The sequence below is a fragment of the Mchenga conophoros genome, linkage group LG5, assembly GCF_057382185.1.
Source record: "Mchenga conophoros isolate Kocher_MC1m ecotype Shallow Benthic linkage group LG5, M_conophoros_male_GT1.1, whole genome shotgun sequence".
NCBI classification, from domain to species: Eukaryota; Metazoa; Chordata; class Actinopteri; order Cichliformes; family Cichlidae; genus Mchenga; species Mchenga conophoros.
In genome coordinates, this window is record NC_140530.1 from 21,365,761 (window position 1) to 21,384,237 (window position 18,477).

At 39.7% G+C, this 18,477-nt stretch overlaps 1 protein-coding gene across 2 annotated transcripts; it reads left to right on the forward strand.

Moving 5' to 3' along the window:
* Positions 1–1,819: 1,819 nt before the first annotated feature.
* On the forward strand, positions 1,820–12,486 carry LOC146574481 (inter-alpha-trypsin inhibitor heavy chain H3-like). 2 transcript variants are annotated; one of them, XM_085274164.1, is made up of 22 exons: positions 1,820–1,993; positions 2,808–2,968; positions 3,100–3,204; positions 3,460–3,622; positions 3,718–3,828; positions 5,637–5,765; positions 5,882–5,998; positions 6,093–6,261; positions 6,355–6,465; positions 6,620–6,801; positions 6,905–7,084; positions 7,173–7,294; positions 7,869–8,017; positions 8,372–8,416; positions 8,628–8,714; positions 9,072–9,128; positions 9,605–9,673; positions 10,050–10,157; positions 10,313–10,481; positions 11,798–11,946; positions 12,141–12,225; positions 12,315–12,486. In XM_085274164.1, the coding sequence occupies exons 1-22, from the start codon at positions 1,922–1,924 to the stop codon at positions 12,427–12,429; spliced, it is 2,655 nt and encodes an 884-aa protein (XP_085130290.1). In that variant the 5' UTR covers positions 1,820–1,921; the 3' UTR covers positions 12,430–12,486. The 2 variants fall into 2 exon arrangements, with proteins under 2 accessions (XP_085130290.1, XP_085130289.1); XM_085274163.1 differs by having other exon boundaries at positions 1,822–1,993; positions 7,869–8,050.
* Positions 12,487–18,477: the final 5,991 nt, after the last annotated feature.

The following is an 18,477-nucleotide window of genomic DNA, read 5'->3' on the forward strand; positions in this document are numbered from 1 at the left end:
CTGAGGTGTTTACTTAAAGTTTTTGTGTATTAGTATCTTTCTGTCAGGCATAATACACTTGACACTGCAGTTTGAAGATCATCCTGATCTTGATTGTGGCTCAAAGAGTTGGCAGTTCGTCTTGTAACCGGAAGGTTGCCGGTTTGAGCCCCGGCTCGGACAGTCTCAGTCGTTGTGTCCTTGGGCAAGACACTTCACCTACCGCCTCTGTCAGTCTGCCCCAAGGCAGCTGTGGCTACAACTGTAGCTTGCCTCCACCAGTGTGTGAATGAATAATGGAATTGTAAAGCGCTTTGAGGGCCCCAAAAAGCGCTATATAAATGCAATCCATTATTGTTATTATTATTATTGTCCAAGGAAATCTAAAAAGTAGAACTCCAGAATTACACAAATTGTCAAGGTGTCTTGGAAGCATTTCTAAATAACTGGAGATTCCAAGATTGTTAGTTTAAACAGTTGTGTATATACACAAGTCAATCTGGATGTGTCACCACATTGCCAAGGTCTTAAAGAAGGCCAGCAGCCACCCTCAGATGTGAGGAAATTAGTGATGTTCAGGAACAACACTGGATCTACCAATGTTCAAGTACGCTACCAACTGGAAACTGGTTTCATCATCGACCAAGACATGTTGACCAAGAAAGAAACCCCTGCTCCAAATTCCACAGATTTAATATTGATTGAAACCTGCAGCTGCCCACATGGGCAAGCAAACTGGCTTCTAGAAAAAATGTTTTGGACAGATGGAGAAAAGATTGAGCTACTTGGCCACAATGACAAGAGGTATGTTTGGAGGAGTAAAGGTGAGGCTAAGAAACCTGAAAACTCTGTACCCGCAGTCAAGCATGGTGGTGGTAGTGTCGTGGTCTGGAGCTGTTTTGTTGCTAGTGGTACTGCAACACTGCACAAGGTGGATGAAATAATGAAGCAGGAGCAGGAGGACTCCACATATGTTGACTTGGAGGTGATTTGGACACAGCTGGGTGTTCCAACAGAATGCTAATCTGAAGCACACGCCAATTACAGTTTTGGATAAAGAAAGCAAACATCTGCAATGGCCAAAGCTTCAGCCTTAATCCTATGTGGACAACACTTAAAAGCTGGCTCTATGCAAAGAAACTAATTTAAATGAACTCAGTTATGCCAATTATGCCAAGAAGAGTGGTTAAATATCCAGCCAAATTATGCCAGAAGCTTGTTAATTGCTACCAAAAACATTTGGCTTGGGTTCAATTTGCGAAACGACTTTAAACCAAATATTAATGATGGTGTATGTATAGATTTGACACTGTGTGGATTAGATAAAATTTAAAATAAATTTAAAAAATAATCCAATTCATGCTTTTTAAAGTCGTTAAAGATGAATGCTGTATTCAACCTTGGAAAAAGAACTTTTCAAGTAAATCATTAAAAGCCCCAAATAACCATGATATTCATGCCAGTGATGAATGCTTTATCTAATGCTTGCAATGAAACCTTCAAGGCTGTTTTTCCCAGCACCTTTCAGATGGTTTCAGAATGGCACAGTCTCAACTACATACTTTAAGTCATAAATATTTTTTTTGCCCTAAACAAAACATTATTAGTTACAGTCACTAGTAATGGAAAGACAAATTATTGCCAAGACAGGAAACAGAATTTCCTGTCACTAATGAAAAGACAGCCGTGGGACCAAAGTCCTGGTAAAGTGCAAAGGTTTGACCCTCAATGTAAACATGAACTCCCACAGAAACTGCTGGACTTCTGGTAAATTACTGATTTACTTATGCGAGTGGGTGTTTTTGTCACAGACAGTTGTTGAAACTGGAGATAGGGAAAACAGAGTTTGAACTTTAAAAAAATAGGTACACAATAACGCTGTCCTTGTTTGAGTTCAAAAGAGTGTTTTGGCTGTTTTGCTGGCATTTTGGTTGGAGGCGTCATGGGGAGAACCGTGGTGCAAATCACCTTCATCATATTCCTGCTGGTTTTGGCTTCCACACAGCCAAACAAGGTAAGTTCAGTACACATAAAGGGCAGCAACAGTATTTCAATGTAACAAAATCCTTAAAAAGTGCTATTTATACTTCACAGATAACAAGAGATTTATGAGGTACATTGATTTTTATCTCTCTTGGCGTCTTTCAGTCAGGTGAAATACACTGAACTTTGCAGGGTGAAGGTCCTTTTGACTTCTTCCTCCAGGGTTACTTCATGTTGGTCCTATTACATGATAATAATTTAACATAAGGACTGGAATAAGCTTAAGCCTTTAAGTAACAGATAGAAGATAATGTAATCACCTGAAGTGAAGAAATCCTGAATGTGTGCATGTTTACTGTATCCTTTGTCTAGAGTCAGAGTATAAAGTAGTCTATTAGCTCATTTTAATGTTTAAAGATATACATTTAATAACAGTGATGGTTAGTGCTAGATTAAGCGATTTATCATCATCCATAAAAACAAAACAAAACAAAACAAAACAAAAATCAACACATAGCACAGTGTAAAACTCTGTTTCCATGTATTTACTGCATCCTGGTGAACTGTTGGCATTTATCAGGTTGCAATAAATATTTGATAATTTATTGCACCCAGCAGCTGCAGTGTGTCAGCTGGTGATTCTATTAATTCATTTATTTCCATGTGTTGATGTTTTTCAGCACATAACCAGTCACATTTATGGTGTGGATGTGTATCTATTTCCCTCATGGCGATGATATCATCCAAAAACAAATTATTTTTCTGCTAAATTTGACCTTTGGTCAGCTGCTAAGCTCAGTTAACCATTATGTTTTCGGTGAAATGTGCCCCCTGTGTTTGCTCAGGATGACTGGGACATCTACAGCTTTCACATCAACTCCACAGTGACCAGTCGTTATGCCACCACTGTCATCACAAGCCGTGTGGCCAATCGTATGAACGAGTCAAAGGAAATTGAATTTCATGTTCAGATTCCCAAGAATGCCTTCATCAGTAAATTTCGAATGTGTGTGAAGTTAAAATAATGTGTAACCATCCAGAGATATTTGCAAATAATGAATTCTACAGTGAAGAATAAATGACAGGATACTCAGTAGTATGTGCATTTACACAAGGGCTTTTCTTGGTCCTTTTCAGGTTTATCGATGGCCAGGTTTATGATGGTGTTGTGAAAGCTAAGGAGCAAGCTCAGCAGCAGTACACTGAAGCTGTGTCCCGTGGTGAAAGTGCTGGACTTGTCAGGTATTAACTAAATGATTAAATGATAGGTATTGTACAAATACACTGAGTGTTCCTTTGGATAAAGAAGAAGAAAAAGAAAATATTTCTGTCATTCAAAATTAGTTTGGTCTGTTCTTGTGTTTTCTCTTCTTTCTTCATTTCTCTAAAATAATGTTAATGCGAATAGGAAAATATATTTAGTTAATCTTATTCTCTGCTCAGGTCCAAACTACAGCCATAATCGCAATTTAGTGAGATCATTTTTTTCTGCTTTAGTTCTGTAGGGAGGACACTGGAGGAATTTAAGACCTCTGTAACTGTGGCTGCTCACAAAAAGGTCACTTTTGAACTAACATATGAGGAATTAATGAAACGCACACATGGCAAATACGAGCTGCAAATTCATGCTCGACCCACACAGCCTGTCAGTGACTTCAAGGTGACTGTCTTATTGGTATCTATTAGTGGAAAATGCTGAGATAACATCACACATGATGAGATCTTTTATTTTTATTATATTGTATTTATTACCAGGTGGATGTGTACATTCACGAGGAAGCTGGCATCAGTTTCATCAATGTGAAAGGAGGCCTGAGCACCAATGCCCTCGCTAATGCCATCACCAAAACACATGCAGATAAACAGGTACTGAAATCTTTTTTGTTGCAGAACAGTAAAAAAAACACGAGCTTTCTAACAAGAGACAGTTTGAGGTACTAACAGGTTGTTATTCATTTGCAGTAAGAGGGAGCTTGATCTCAGTGTAAAATGAATGACTATAAAATGAGTAAAATGCACAAATAACCATTATGGTAACAATGATATTTCTTCCAACATTATGGCTCATTTCTCATCCTTGTACACAACACAAATGCTAGCAAAGTTCTGATGTCTGGCGTAATGTAGATGGCAGCACATCGTGCTTCCAAATCGTAAAAATCCTACAGCAGTTTATTAACTAGAGATCACTTGGAAGAACTGAACATGATTTACAGAATTTACATGAGATACAGAATTGGATTAATAATTATTTGGCGATTAGATTCTGATGAACCATCATAGTATAATGAGGTCCCAGCAATGATAGGCATAAGGGCAGGATCCCCATGGATTCTAGATGCCAGTGAAGGTGAAGGTGAAGATGGAGACATGGATGCGCCTCTGAATGATCAGTCGGAGGTGGACATGGTGATGAGACAGGCTGGATGAATGAATGGCAGAAGAGAACTGAGATTTTAAAACACACCAAACAAAGTCTGATTGGCTCATAAAAGGTTTGGAAGAAAATGATTGGACTAGAAAAATGCTGTCAGCACCAGTGTTTGGGTCATTACTCAAGAAAAATCAACTATCACACAATACTTAACAAAAAAACAGTAATGTAGAACATTACTTTCTTACTTGCAGGAGAAGGTAATTTGTTACATTACTTGTTACATTACTTGTTAAATTACGTTATCATCACTCCATAAAATGACCTGAAACAGTTACATAATTACCAGAAAACAACAGAAACCTGAGGCTACAGTCCCACACACAAACACAGATCCCTATCATATTGCGGATGAAGACAGTCTTGCTTTTAGTGTTTACAGATGAACACAAAGCAGAGAAAAAACAGCCCAAAGAGACTAGAAAAGAGGCTGGTTTCTAAATCTTCTTAATATGTTTTTTTCTGTACATGGCTAAGTTTTAACCCACATTTGTCTTTGCAGCAGTGAAGTGTTTTTGGTTTTCTGAAGTATTCACGATGCAGTGGTTCAAATACATATTGTCATGGTCCGGAGTCTGTGACTCCGTGTTTATGTTAAGTTTATTATTATTCTGTGGTTTTGGTTATCTTGGGTTTTTGTACTCTTCTGTTTCACATTTCATGTTCCTATGTCGGTGTCCTCCAGTCTGTGTTTAGTTGGTGTGTGTCGTGTTCAGTCGGTGTGTTTCCTGTTTTACTTTGAAGGTCTCTGTCTGATGTCAGTGTGTTCTGTTTACGTTTCCCCTGCCTCGTCAGCAGTTATGTCTCCCAAGTGTGTTTCCCTCCTGTTTCCCATGCCCTGATTACTGGTGTGTGTAAGTGTGTGTTCCCTCGTCCTCGTTGCTGGGTCGTCTGCTTCTCTCCGTCCGTCTTCCTGTGTATTTTCCTGTGCCTCCCTGCATATCTCTTTCCGGTTAGTTTCAGTTAGTTTTTCCAGTTTAGGTTTTCTTAGTTTCATGTTTCACCCTCGCCATCTCTGTTGTATCCACTGTTGGTAAATAAAGTCACTTGCACCACTGCTGCCGCATCTTGGGTCCTTATAATTCACAAATTCACAATTCAAAAACATAATTTCAGTAGTTTACTAATCATTTAATTCTGTTTGCATTTACATTTTCAGCAGACCATGTATACAGAAAATAAAATCACTGACATCGCTCTCTACCAAGTTCCTAAACTCTGTGATTCACTCTGTTTCCAGGCGTGGGTGTATTTCTATCCAACAGTCGACCAACAGAAAATGTGTGACAGCTGTGGAGATCAGGGTATGAATGGAGATCTGGTTATAGTTTACGACGTTAACAGGGATAATGGACTGGGACACATCAAGGTAAACCCTGGTCTTTTAGCAACACAAACCGTATGACTTGGGCTAAAAAGCTTCTTGAATAATCCTATAACCAATCAAGTTTTGTTTTTTGTTTTTTTTTCATAACGCCGCCTTAGAAATCTGACGGATACTTTGTTCATCATTTTGCACCATCTGATCTTCCACGGATACCAAAAAATGTCGTCTTTGTTATTGATCAAAGTGGCTCAATGGGGGGCAGAAAAATTGAGCAGGTAAAGTATTTGAAGGGTCAGTTTCTGATATTATTTTACATTTTTAATGAAAAGAAAAACAATATGTAGCCATGAATTATGTTTTCTTACCCAGACTAAGACCGCATTAATCCACATTCTGAATGATCTGGCAGAAGATGATCACTTTGGTCTGATCACTTTTGATGGCATAATTTCTTACTGGAAGCGAGAACTCGTTCAGGCCAACAGCAAAAACCTGGAAAGTGCCAAAAACTTTGCACGCAATATTCAAGACAGAGGATGTGAGAAGTTGCAGTAAATACACATTTTGGAATATCAACAGTTGGGAGGAGAATAGCAGTACTGAAAATGCATTTGTTGTTGTTGCATTTCAGCCACAAACATAAATGAAGCAGTGCTGCAAGGAGCACGTATGCTGAATGCACATAACAGAGAAGGTTCAGCATCTATCCTTATACTTCTCACAGATGGAGACCCAACCTCAGGTTGTAATAAAACACATCTGTAAACAAATGTACACAAATATTTCATGAAACTGAGATCTTTATGAGCTTATTGTGGTTAAAAGTCCTGATTTATTATGACTTATGAGACTACATTGTTTCTGAGCTGAACTGGGTATGTCTTGTCTTTTTTCAGGGGTGACAAATCTGGAGAAAATCCAGTCAAATGTAAGACAGGCTATTGCAGGCAAATTCCCACTGTACTGTCTCGGTTTCGGTTTTGATGTTGATTTTAATTTCCTTGAGAAAATGTCGCTGCAAAATAACGGTGTGGCACGACGGATTTATGAAGACTCTGATGCTGATTTACAGCTGAAGGTATTTAAATTATGCATGCTCTTCTTTTATGTGATTTGAAACCCCTGAGAATTGAAAGAAAAAAGAGCATGATTTGTATCACTTCCACACTGTATGTCAACAGGGTTTCTATGAAGAGGTGGCCACACCTCTACTGACAGATGTGACAATGATCTATGTGGGTGCGACCAATCTAACCCAGACTAACTTCAGTCAGTATTATAATGGTTCTGAGATTGTGGTGGCCGGTGAGATCACAGATAATAACATTGAAACCTTCACCCCTCAAGTTGTGGCTATTTCAGTAAGAATCAATCCACAGGACTCATCAGCAGAACTCTTCTCAAAACCTTTTTTTGTGATAGACTGACGTTAGAATTAATTTATTACAGAGTAATAGAAGAATAATGTTCTCTAACCCAAATGAAACCGTGGAATCCACTGGAACAGTGTCTGATGACCGTATCCAGAGGGTTTGGGCGTACCTCACAGTTAAACAGCTTCTGGACAAAGAGTGAGTTTGACTTACAACATCTTTCCACTTTTTTTCTTTTCAAGTGATGAGCTTATTTTAAAGGGTAGTTGTTGATTGGCACAGCAAAGCTGAGATTTCGGGTAAGGCTCATCATAATTTACCTGAGCCTGAAGAAGAAATGGTTTGTTCAGTCCAAGGCCCAAAAGATTCTGTTTTACACACCTTTATATATTTGTTAGGAAAATACTGCACACTTTCCAGTTTTAATGGTGATATGAGATGGTAACAATCTTACCACCATATTCTATTTAATTTATTTGTGTACTTTTTAACCGGTTGACTCTGGACTAAAGGCTGGTTTCCAAAGTAAATTTATTTCTTTAACTCTGGGGTGTCACAGCTGTTGCGATACAGCTGCAAATCCTTCTTGAAGGAAGTAGTATATTAATTTATCCATGTTCATAATTCAAACAGCCTTTCAGGTTTGTAACCCTATATCAATATTTTCAAAACACTGGATTATCTTTGGACATGGAAACATTTTTTTTTAATTACTTAATTACATTTGATTTCTGTGTCAAACCCCTTATTCGTTTAATCCTTTGTGACACAGGCTTCAGTTATCTGAAACTGAGAAAGAGAAAGTGAAGAAGGAGGCTTTGGAGCTGTCAGTGAGGTACAGTTTTGTGACCCCTCTCACATCCATGGTGGTTACAAAGCCTCCCGGAGAGAACACAGATGTGCTTCATAAACCCAAGGAAGGTGAAACACCACAGAGAAGGCATTTCACTGGAGGTTATTAAAAGATTATTAAAATTCAAGTATTTAATTTGGATCAATTCACTTAATTATTTGTTGTTTCTCTGTCACATAAAAGAGAACCATTGAGTATTTATAATTTAACTACTAGAAAATGTAGAAAAATTGAAAACTAAACAGTTATGTAATAATATAAATTATTAATTTTTATTATTACTTGTAATAATAGAAATTATTACAAGTAAAGTTTCTATTTAGTGTTTTGTTGGTGATTAAATATGAGAATAGTGATGCCTTGCCTGAAACCATACAATATTTGCCAGAACTTTGCAATATTCTTGTCTGAATTTTTTGTAGTTCCTGTTAACCGCAGGACCAGGATCCAACATGTTCCTGTTCATGGTATAAAGCGTATTTTTACATTGTATTGCATGGATGGTATATTGAAAATACAAGAAGTTTTTTTTTTTGTTCTTTTTTACACGATTTGGTTTTTATTATTATTATTTTTCCTTTTGAGCTTTTAGTGATGTATTGTCTGAAGCCATACAGTATTCACCAGACTTTTGTGATATTCTTGTATGTAACTAATGTTGTCTGAATTTTTTTGTAGGTACTGGTATGGCCAAGTTCAAACATGCTCCTGTTAACCCCCCCAGGCATCAGGCCCCTGTTCGTGTTTTAAAGAAAAACACTCGTGGTATAGTATTGCATGGATGACATACTGAAAATACAAGACGTGTCTTTCATATGAATAGGATTTGTATGACTTTTTTTCCTTTTTATGTTTTAGAGGTCCAAACTATGTCTGGCTCCTTCAATTAAAATCCACTCCTTACTTCTTTCATTTCTCTTTTTTGTGTGTGCACATCTTAATTTTCAGCTATATAGAGCAGTTACAAGATGTTATCAAATAATAGAGATCATTAGAATCACATTAAGTGTGTTTTTTGTTTGAGGTTGAATATGAAAACAGTGATGTCTGAAGTTATACAAAATTCACCAGAGCTTTACAAAATTCTTGTGCGTAACTAATGTTGTCTGAATTTTTTTGTAGTTACACTCAGGAGTGGACTTCTAGACACTTCTAGTGATTTTCCACTGGCACCTAAAGGTATAGTATTGCATGGATGGCATACTTTCTTTTTTCTTTTGATAGAATTAAAGATTTTACAGGGGATTTTATACATGGCATCTCCAGGTTAAACTCATGATACTTCCCCAACTGATGACTTAAAGCAGGCTTGGCCAACTCCAGGCTTTGAGGGCCGGTGTCCTGCAGGTTTTAGATCTCACCCTGGGTCTACACACCTGAACTTCAAGACATGTTGAGGACTTAAATCAGCTGTGTCAGATCAAGGACACATCTAAACCCTGCAAGACACCAGCCCTTGAGGCCTGGATTTGGACACCACTGACTTAAACAAAGGAAATTGTTTTTGTTAATGTAAATATTTGCCATAGAACAAAGTGTGTATTTATTGCTTGATGTTTAATATAAGAACATACATGTTTTGTCCAAAGTCATACAATATCCATCAGAGCTTTGCAATATTACTGTGCGTAACTATTGTCTAAATTTGTTTGTAGGTCCTGTTCCCCGTGTCCATGTGGTCCCGTTCTTCTCTATAGCTGCCAATGTCCCACAGGCAACTGATGGTATTGTATTTTATTGATAGTATAAAGATAGATCCTCAGAGAGGATTTTGTAAATGGCATCTACAGGTTAAAATGTAAACAAAAACATATCATCACGATACTTCCTCACATGATTACTTAAACAAAGAAAATTATTTGTATTTAGTCTATTTTCTAAAACTGTGTATCTGTGGCATGAGGTGTTGTTCTTTTATAGATTTATAAAAATTAATTTCCATGTTTAAAAAAACCTGAATTTGTTTTTTCAATGTTTACTACCCAAAAGAAGTAAAGTGACTAATATGTGAAAACAGTAAAGTTGGTGTTGAATGTTAAGCTTTTTATTTTGAGGAACAGAGTTTCTATATACTGACTCAGTGTGTCTATGTGTATCTAGTTCCTCTTCTTCACAGGTTTTTAATAAACACTGAGAATCAGACTGTTCCATTGTGCTTTGATGTCAGTGGCTCACTACAACTTAAACTACTTCACCATCCCAGTGAGGGTCAGTAGTGTTAACTTTTCCTAATTTAATGAACCCTGATATATTTTTTCTTTTCATGCATAATAAAATCTTACTATTCTAATTTCTCATTAGCATTTTAATATAATCCCCAATTTGTGAAGTGTGTTAAGAGCTGCATTTCTCTTTTGTTCCAGAGCTGTTTGTGAATGGTGAGCTTGATTCAGTTGTGAATGGAGGCTTCAGCAGTATTTTTATACACTTCCAAACTGACCATCATGTTGAGATTGACTCCAGGGGCGTGACTGTACGAGAAGGACAGACTGTGGCACATCACACTGGACAGGATACCATCACAGCTGGGAGGTAATCTTGCAATATAATGGTACAAACTCATGTTCTCAGTATTGTATACAGATATGTAACTTCACTTTTTCCAAGAAGTATAGGAGATGACGAATCCTAAATTAGCTTACATGTTTCAGACTGAACAAGAGAATAAACACGCAACAAATGGAGTTATCACAGATTTTTATTTGTACCGATTAAACATATGAAATGTTTTTAGTGAGATCTAGTTTGGTAAGCAGACCCTTCAACAAGGTTAGTAGTTTACAAATGCAGAGCAAATTGGCTGCACAACATTATTCTTATAATGCTTTTTAAAACTCATGCTTACATTAAAGGTTCTGTACACCCACAAAAGTGGAACAATTTTTTTTGTCAGTGACAGAAACTCTTCTCATCTTCAGAATTACAAGATTCGTCTTTGTTGGTGTTCGTGTTTGTACATCTTGGTCACTTTCTCCTTAGCTTTGTTTTGGGAAACAATTTTAATCTTTCATTTCATTATAATCCATAAAATTGTGGCCCTTTGTAATGCCTTTAATAGTTTTGGAAGTGTAATCTGAACACAAGGCTGTCAGGAGCCCACTGCAGCATTTGGCAGGCATCACAGCGGTGCCTGCTAATTGCAGAAAAAAAGATTTAAAAAAGATGGTAAATTTTAAAAAATATATTACTCCTATTGCTACTTATCTAAGCAAATTACGATTTAGGACGTTATGATAAATATGAAACGATTGAGAGTAACTATTTTCTTCTTTGGCGATATAGCATCAAATTATGTCACCTGTTAATTTCTGAAATTTTGTTTTAAAGCCTGGAATTTAGTTGGAAAGACGAGATGTGATAAGGAGGGGTAGGCCTGACTGGGAAACCACACACTTACTGGCAAATGACTTTTAACTGATAACTCATTAGCCAATGATAAATGGACCAGTTTTTACACAGCGCTTTTCTACTCTAATGCAGCACACAAAACTATACAACTTGCCTCATTCAACGATATTCCAATATGAATGGAGAGCAACTTCACATTACCCGCAAAAGAGCATCTGATGTTGGATGCTGTGCATCTTTGAACGTGTTGCCTGTGGAAAAATAGGCCTATAGTATGTCTTGACTGGTGTAACTAAAGGGATCTTGTGAGACTAGCAAACCTTTCAAGTTTCAAAATGAATTTGCTCTTAGGCATGATAGTCAGCCTGTGCACCCTCTCATATTACAGAAGTTTCATTATTATTGTATTATGTGCAGAACAAAAATCTGCCAAAATATGTGAAATGCTCAGAAACTTTACAGAGCTTTAAAAAGTTCAAATAAACTCCATATCCTTGCAGTGTGACAGTGGTTGTGCACAACAAGAAAATACATGTTACAGCTGGAAAGATGCGCCTGGTGATCTTAGTTCATGAGAAGAATAGCAACAAATTCCTTTGGCCAGTTTTAAAAAAGCATCGCTCGGCCAACGACTCTGAAGGACTTTTAGGTGAGTAGAAGGTTTTTGTGTATGTGTGAATATTCACTGCATGAGCTGGAAAATTGTGTATATACAGTAGTTAAGAAAAACCCGTTTACAACCAGCAGTGGTGTTTTCTGTAAAAATATCTTGATGCTGTGTCTGTTTTAGTATCTGATTCTAAATGTCAGGTCCTATTTTATTGTTTTACTCCCTTTTTCCAGCTGTAAAGCCTGCAGTGTATGAGGTGGTGCAGCAAGTTCCTGTCACAAAACTAAAGATTAAAAACCAAGAGATAGATGTTACAAGGTACGTTTTTTGTAATGTTTTCAGTTTCTTCATTCAAAACAGAAAGCCGTTTAAGATTCCACCTATAATCTTTTTTTCTCCTTTTGTAGTGACAACGCTACTGATTACAGCATCGACCCTCCTGTCACAAAGAACTGCTGGCTTATGTCTGCTGACTCTGCCCTGCAGAGGCCACTGGCAGATTTTTCCGTGGCACAACTTTAAGTGTGAACTGTGCTGAATTACAAACATGAAGAAATAAAAAGTATCAGTTTAAAAAAAGAGCATTTTGAAACTTATTCAGTGTTGGTCTCAGAATGTATGTCTATGTAATGGGAAAGGCTTTAGGACCCAGGGCATCAAAGGAAGGTAATAAAAGAGGAAGTAGCAGAAAGTGTCTTCTTCTGTTTAGATGTGTAGTCGTTGAAAATTGTGGTTTTGGGATGTTACAATGTTTTGAAGTCCATGCTGAGTAGATCGCGTTGTCATTCAAGCACTTTGCGATAATACTGCCCTTCAGTATGATTCAAGTAATGAGTGAAAGGACATTAATCATGTTGTGCAGCAAGCATAGTCAGTTGGAGGATGGGCTGCACATGTGATTGTGCCACTGTTTTTCTTCTCTCTAGTTTGTTTTAGAGTGAGGGTCGTATTTTAAAACTGATTCTTTTTTCCTTGGTTTTGTCTTTATGTAAACTGGACCTGCTGCAATATTAATTAAGAAATGTCCAAACACCTCACAGCAATGTGCCACCAATTATTTCCTTAGCAAAGCACTTAGTGGATGTAATAAGTGTCCCCATGGGATCGCATTTATTTAGGGTGGATTTGGTTAAAGAAAAGCACCCATAATTTTTCTGCTGGCTAGATTGAGTTATTAGGTGATGCTACATTGCTGGCAGGTTGCACCATTAAAAGTACTCTGTAAATCATTAGTGGCCTTTCACTGTGATAGTCACATTTTATTGCAAATCCTTTTTAGTCATAAAATTGTATAAAGGTTTGGTGATACTGACCTCTTATCCGGTTTATTCTGGACTCTGGTGGTCCCTGCATGATATTCTGACTGGGAGTTTGTATGACAAGGTTTACAGAAGGTCTTTAATCCTCCACAGTCTACTTACCATATCTTGTCTACACATTCCCTCAAATTGTTTTCGTTTAGTTTTGAGCCTTTGTTAAGGCCAGATCCCATCCAGGAATGTTCCAGAATTTCTTCAACCACAAACATTTGTGGCCACATGTATTCATTGGGTAAGTCCAATGAATACATGTGGCCAAATAAAATGGTAAGGGCATGTGCAATGCTAACAAGGTTGTAAAGCACTTACACCTTTGATGATGACTCCAACACTGTCCAGGTCATCTATGGTTTCTTCATGTTCACGTTTCATGGCCAAGATGGCCAGGATTAAATTCATTAAAGGCTTGCCTAATTTGTTTGAAGATGAAAGTTTGTTTCCCTCGCACCAGGATCATTTTGGTTTTTTGGGCAATGTCATTTGTCAAACTTAAATCAACCAAAGGTGGTCTGTATTTTTACACATTACAGACACCATAAAAACATTAGTGTCATGATGCTCAGTCGTTTTGTATTTTTGCAAGGTAAACACAGCAAAACCATCAGGATGAACAGTACTTACGTACTGTTATTCAAAACCTCCACATTTAATAACAGATTAATACGTTAGCTTGTTAAATATTTCCTGGACTCCAACATTTCTTCTTGGAGAGTTTTGAAGACACCACCAAAGAACCGCATGGCTATTTATTGATAGACCTCACACCAACCTGCCCAGAGTGGGGATATTGCCTGAAAAGCAGCTTTGTCTTTTTATTTTACGAGGAAAAGTAACCAAAGAAACCAAGGAAATAGCCATTACTTTTTCCAAAGACACTGATAGAAAAAGTTTGGACTCTGGATTAGAGCCTGGTACTGACAGTTTTTGATGATGTCTTTTTTTTTTATCTATCTGCTCATCTCTGGTCTGGGCCGCTCCTTATTGATGCATCTCTCTCAGGCTCGTATTAATCTTGGGGGTGACAGTCAAAATCAATACTGCCCAGTCAGAGGTTGTCAAAGTGACTCTGGTTGTTAGCAGTTTAGAAACTTCACGACTTTTAACCGGTAGAGCTTCAGTTCTGGGGCAGAATTTAAAGCCCATTGTTCTTCCAGAGTTTTTTCAGCTGTTTTATGGACTCTGCAAACATATATCCAAAGCTGCACTGGTACCATTGTAAATGCCCTGTTGTTTGTGTTGGGTGTCTGGCTGAGCAGCAAAATGTTGCAGGGCCTCATGGGCACAATGGTGAAAAGTTAAATATTGTTTACACACACACACACACACACACACACACACACACACACACACACACACACACACACACACACACACACACACACACACAAAAGCAGTTATGAAAACAACGTGTGCCCAAAACTTCCTGTTAAAAGGGAGTTTTTCCTTCCCACTATGATCCCCTATCATATGATTTTTGGGGTTTTCTCAGTATCTATTATTGTAGGATCTACTGTATAATATAAAGCGCCTTGAGGCAACTGTTGTTGTGATTTGGCGCTATATAAATAAAATTGAATTGAATTAAATGTGATAACATTTATAATTGTAATAGATTTTATTACCTCCCATAGCAAATCACTTGGTAGGTGCCGGTCATAAATGACATTTTTGACAAAAATTTACATCACATCTCTCTTTTTTTCATGCTTTCCCAGACGTCTCCAGTACATACATGCCAGCCCTCCCGATTTTTCCGGGAGAATCCCGAATTTCAGTGCTCCTCCCAAAAATCTCCCGGAGCCACCATTCTCCCGAATTTCTCCCGATTTTCCACCCGGACAACAAAATTGAAAAACCATATCGCAGAATTCATAGCGTGGCCCAGCCAGTTCCAGTTTCCAACAATGGCGGCAGCTACTTAGTTTTAATATTACTCTTTCTGGGTCACAAAATAAACTTTTATTATATTTTCAGGCAGGGCCGTCTTTAGCCCAAAATGAATCAAAGCACCCCCAAAGATTTCTTACTTTTTTGACAACATTTGCTGTTTGTGTGACACACTACCGAAAATATAAAAAACATACAGTACTTGGTTGAGACATAATAGTTTGTATATATATATATATATATATATGTATATATATATAAGAAATACAGCAAGCTGTCCATACCTGAGGCCTTGGAAACTGCCAAGCAAAGACTCATAGCCTTGGCCAGCCGCTTGAGGAGGTACACCAGAGAGATAGAAGGCAGGAGAATAAACCAGCTGTTCTCCACAGAACCAGCAAAGGTGTACTCTCAGTGGCAAGGGAACAATAAGAGAACAGCACCACCAAGGCTGGAGACGGAGCAATACTGGAAGAGCATATGGGAGAAGGACGCAACCCATAACGGCAATGCTCAGTGGCTAGTGGATCTGAGGGCAGACCACAGCGACCTCCCTGAACAGGGTCCAGTAACCATCACAGTGGCAGATATCCAAGAAAGGGTCTCCAGTATGAAGAGTTGGACAGCACCAGGGCCCGACATGGTTCACGCCTACTGGCTAAAGAAGCTGACTGCACTCCACGAGCGTCTGGCAGCACAAATGAACCAGCTGCTAGTTAACGAGAGACACCCGGAATGGCTAACCGAAGGTCGGACGGTCCTGATCCCCAAGGACCCCAAGAAGGGACCGGTCCCCTCCAACTACCGACCAATAACCTGCCTCAGTACTACATGGAAGCTCCTGTCAGGCATCATATCGGCTAAGATGAACAGGCACATGGGTCAATACATGAGCGGGACACAGAAAGGAATTGGCAAGAATACCAGAGGCGCAAAACACCAGCTACTGGTAGACAGAACAGTCAGCCGAGACTGCAAGACCAGACTGACCAACCTGTGCACTGCCTGGATTGATTACAAGAAGGCCTATGACTCAATGCCCCACAGCTGGATACTGGAATGCCTAGAATTGTACAAGATCAATGGGACCCTAAGAGCCTTCATCAGGAACTCAATGGGGATGTGGCGTACAACACTAGAGGCCAACTCCAAGCCCATAGCACAAGTCACCATCAAGTGCGGGATCTACCAAGGAGATGCTCTGTCCCCACTGCTGTTCTGCATAGGCCTGAACCCCCTCAGTGAGATCATTAACAAGACTGGCTACGGATACCGACTACGGAACGGAGCAGTTGTCAGCCACCTCCTGTACATGGATGACATCAAGCTGTATGCCAAGAGTGAACGAGACATCGATTCACTGATCCACACTACCAGGCTATACAGCAATGACATTGGAATGTCGTTCGGACTGGAGAAGTGTAGTCGGATGGTAACAAAGAGAGGGAAGGTAGTCAGAACTGAGGGGATTGAACTACCAGAAGGCAACATTGCAGACATAGAGGACAGTTACAAGTACCTGGGGATCCCGCAGGCGAATGGGAACCATGAAGAGGCCGCTAGAAAAGCTCCAACCACCAAGTACCTGCAGAGGGTCAGGCAAGTCCTGAGGAGTCAGCTGAATGGTAAGAACAAGATCCGGGCCATCAACACGTACGCCCTGCCCGTGATCAGGTACCCTGCTGGGATAATAGGCTGGCCAAAGGAGGAGATAGAAGCCACTGACATAAAGACAAGAAAGCTCCTTACCATGCATGGAGGGTTTCACCCCAAGTCCAGCACCCTGAGGCTGTATGCTAAGCGGAAGGAAGGGGGCCGGGGACTGGTGAGTGTCAGCACCACAGTCCAGGATGAGACAACGAACATCCAAGAATACATTGGGAAGATGGCCCCAACTGACCGAGTGCTCAGTGAATACCTCAGGCAGCAGAAACCCAAGAAAGAGGAGGGAGACGAGGAACCATCATGGAAGGACAGGCCCCTGCACGGTATGTACCACCGGCAGATAGAGGAGGTGGCTGATATCCAGAAATCCTACCAGTGGCTGGACAAAGCTGGACTGAAAGACAGCACAGAGGCACTAATCATGGCAGCACAAGAACAAGCTCTGAGCACAAGATCCATAGAGGCTGGGGTCTATCACACCAGGCAAGACCCCAGGTGCAGGCTGTGTAAAGATGCCCCAGAGACAATCCAGCACATAACAGCAGGGTGCAAGATGCTAGCAGGCAAGGCATACATGTAACGCCATAACCAAGTGGCCGGCATAGTGTACAGGAACATCTGTGCCGAGTATAACCTGGAAGTCCCGAGGTCAAAATGGGAGATGCCCCCAAGGGTGGTGGAGAATGACCGAGCTAAGATCCTGTGGGACTTCCAGATACAGACGGACAAAATGGTGGTGGCTAACCAACCGGACATAGTGGTGGTAGACAAACAGAAGAAGACGGCCGTAGTGATCGATGTAGCGGTTCCGAATGACAGCAATATCAGGAAGAAGGAACACGAGAAGCTGGAGAAATACCAAGGGCTCAGAGAAGAGCTCGAGAGGATGTGGAGGGTGAAGGTAACGGTGGTCCCCGTGGTAATCGGAGCACTAGGTGCGGTGACTCCCAAGCTAGGCGAGTGGCTCCAGCAGATCCCGGGAATAACATCGGAGATCTCTGTCCAGAAGAGCGCAGTCCTGGGAACAGCTAAGATACTGCGCAGGACCCTCAAGCTCCCAGGCCTCTGGTAGAGGACCCGAGCTTGAAGGATAAAACCGCCCGCAGGGGCGTGCTGGGTGTATATATATATATATATATATATACCCCCCCCAAAAGAAAAAAAAAATCTGCTCGGTTCATCAAGACATCACATATTTTAAAAAAGCTAGGCTCATTACAACCAGGGGGAACACCGCACTCCCGGCACATTGTGCCTCGACCTCCTGGTCGACGAGCCGGTGGCCTCTGAAGGGTGCGCCCAAAACATTTGCGAGATCTTGCAGAAGTTTTGTGAGCACTCGCAAAAGTTCATCTTAATTTTTTTTTCTGTCCCTTGTGTGGCTCCGTACTCCAGTCCTTGTCACATTCATACTGTTTTAAAAAAACTGTTCATACTTGCAAATAAACTTTTTTTGTTCTGAGACAATAATATTACTCAAATTCACCAATAGTGAAAAGCTAGATTGTTACTATATATCTTTCACTTTGATTTGTCAGAGTGCTATTGCTTATCACAAATGAAAAAGACAGCTGTGGGATCAAAGTTTGGCCTCGTTTGGCTCAAGTGCACAGGTTTGACCCTCAATGTAAACATTAAAGGTCTAATAAAGTGCTGGGTAAGCAGTAAATTACTGTTTACGGGGAATGTTTGTGTGAGG

Coding starts and splice junctions, on each gene's coding strand:
- LOC146574481 (XM_085274163.1), top strand. CDS start 1,922: ATGGGGAGAACCGTGGTGCAAATCACCTTCATCATATTCCTGCTGGTT. Junction 9,129..9,604: donor TTTTCCACTGGCACCTAAAG/GTATAGTATTGC, acceptor ATTTGTTTGTAG/GTCCTGTTCCCCGTGTCCAT. Junction 9,674..10,049: donor TGTCCCACAGGCAACTGATG/GTATTGTATTTT, acceptor ATGTGTATCTAG/TTCCTCTTCTTCACAGGTTT.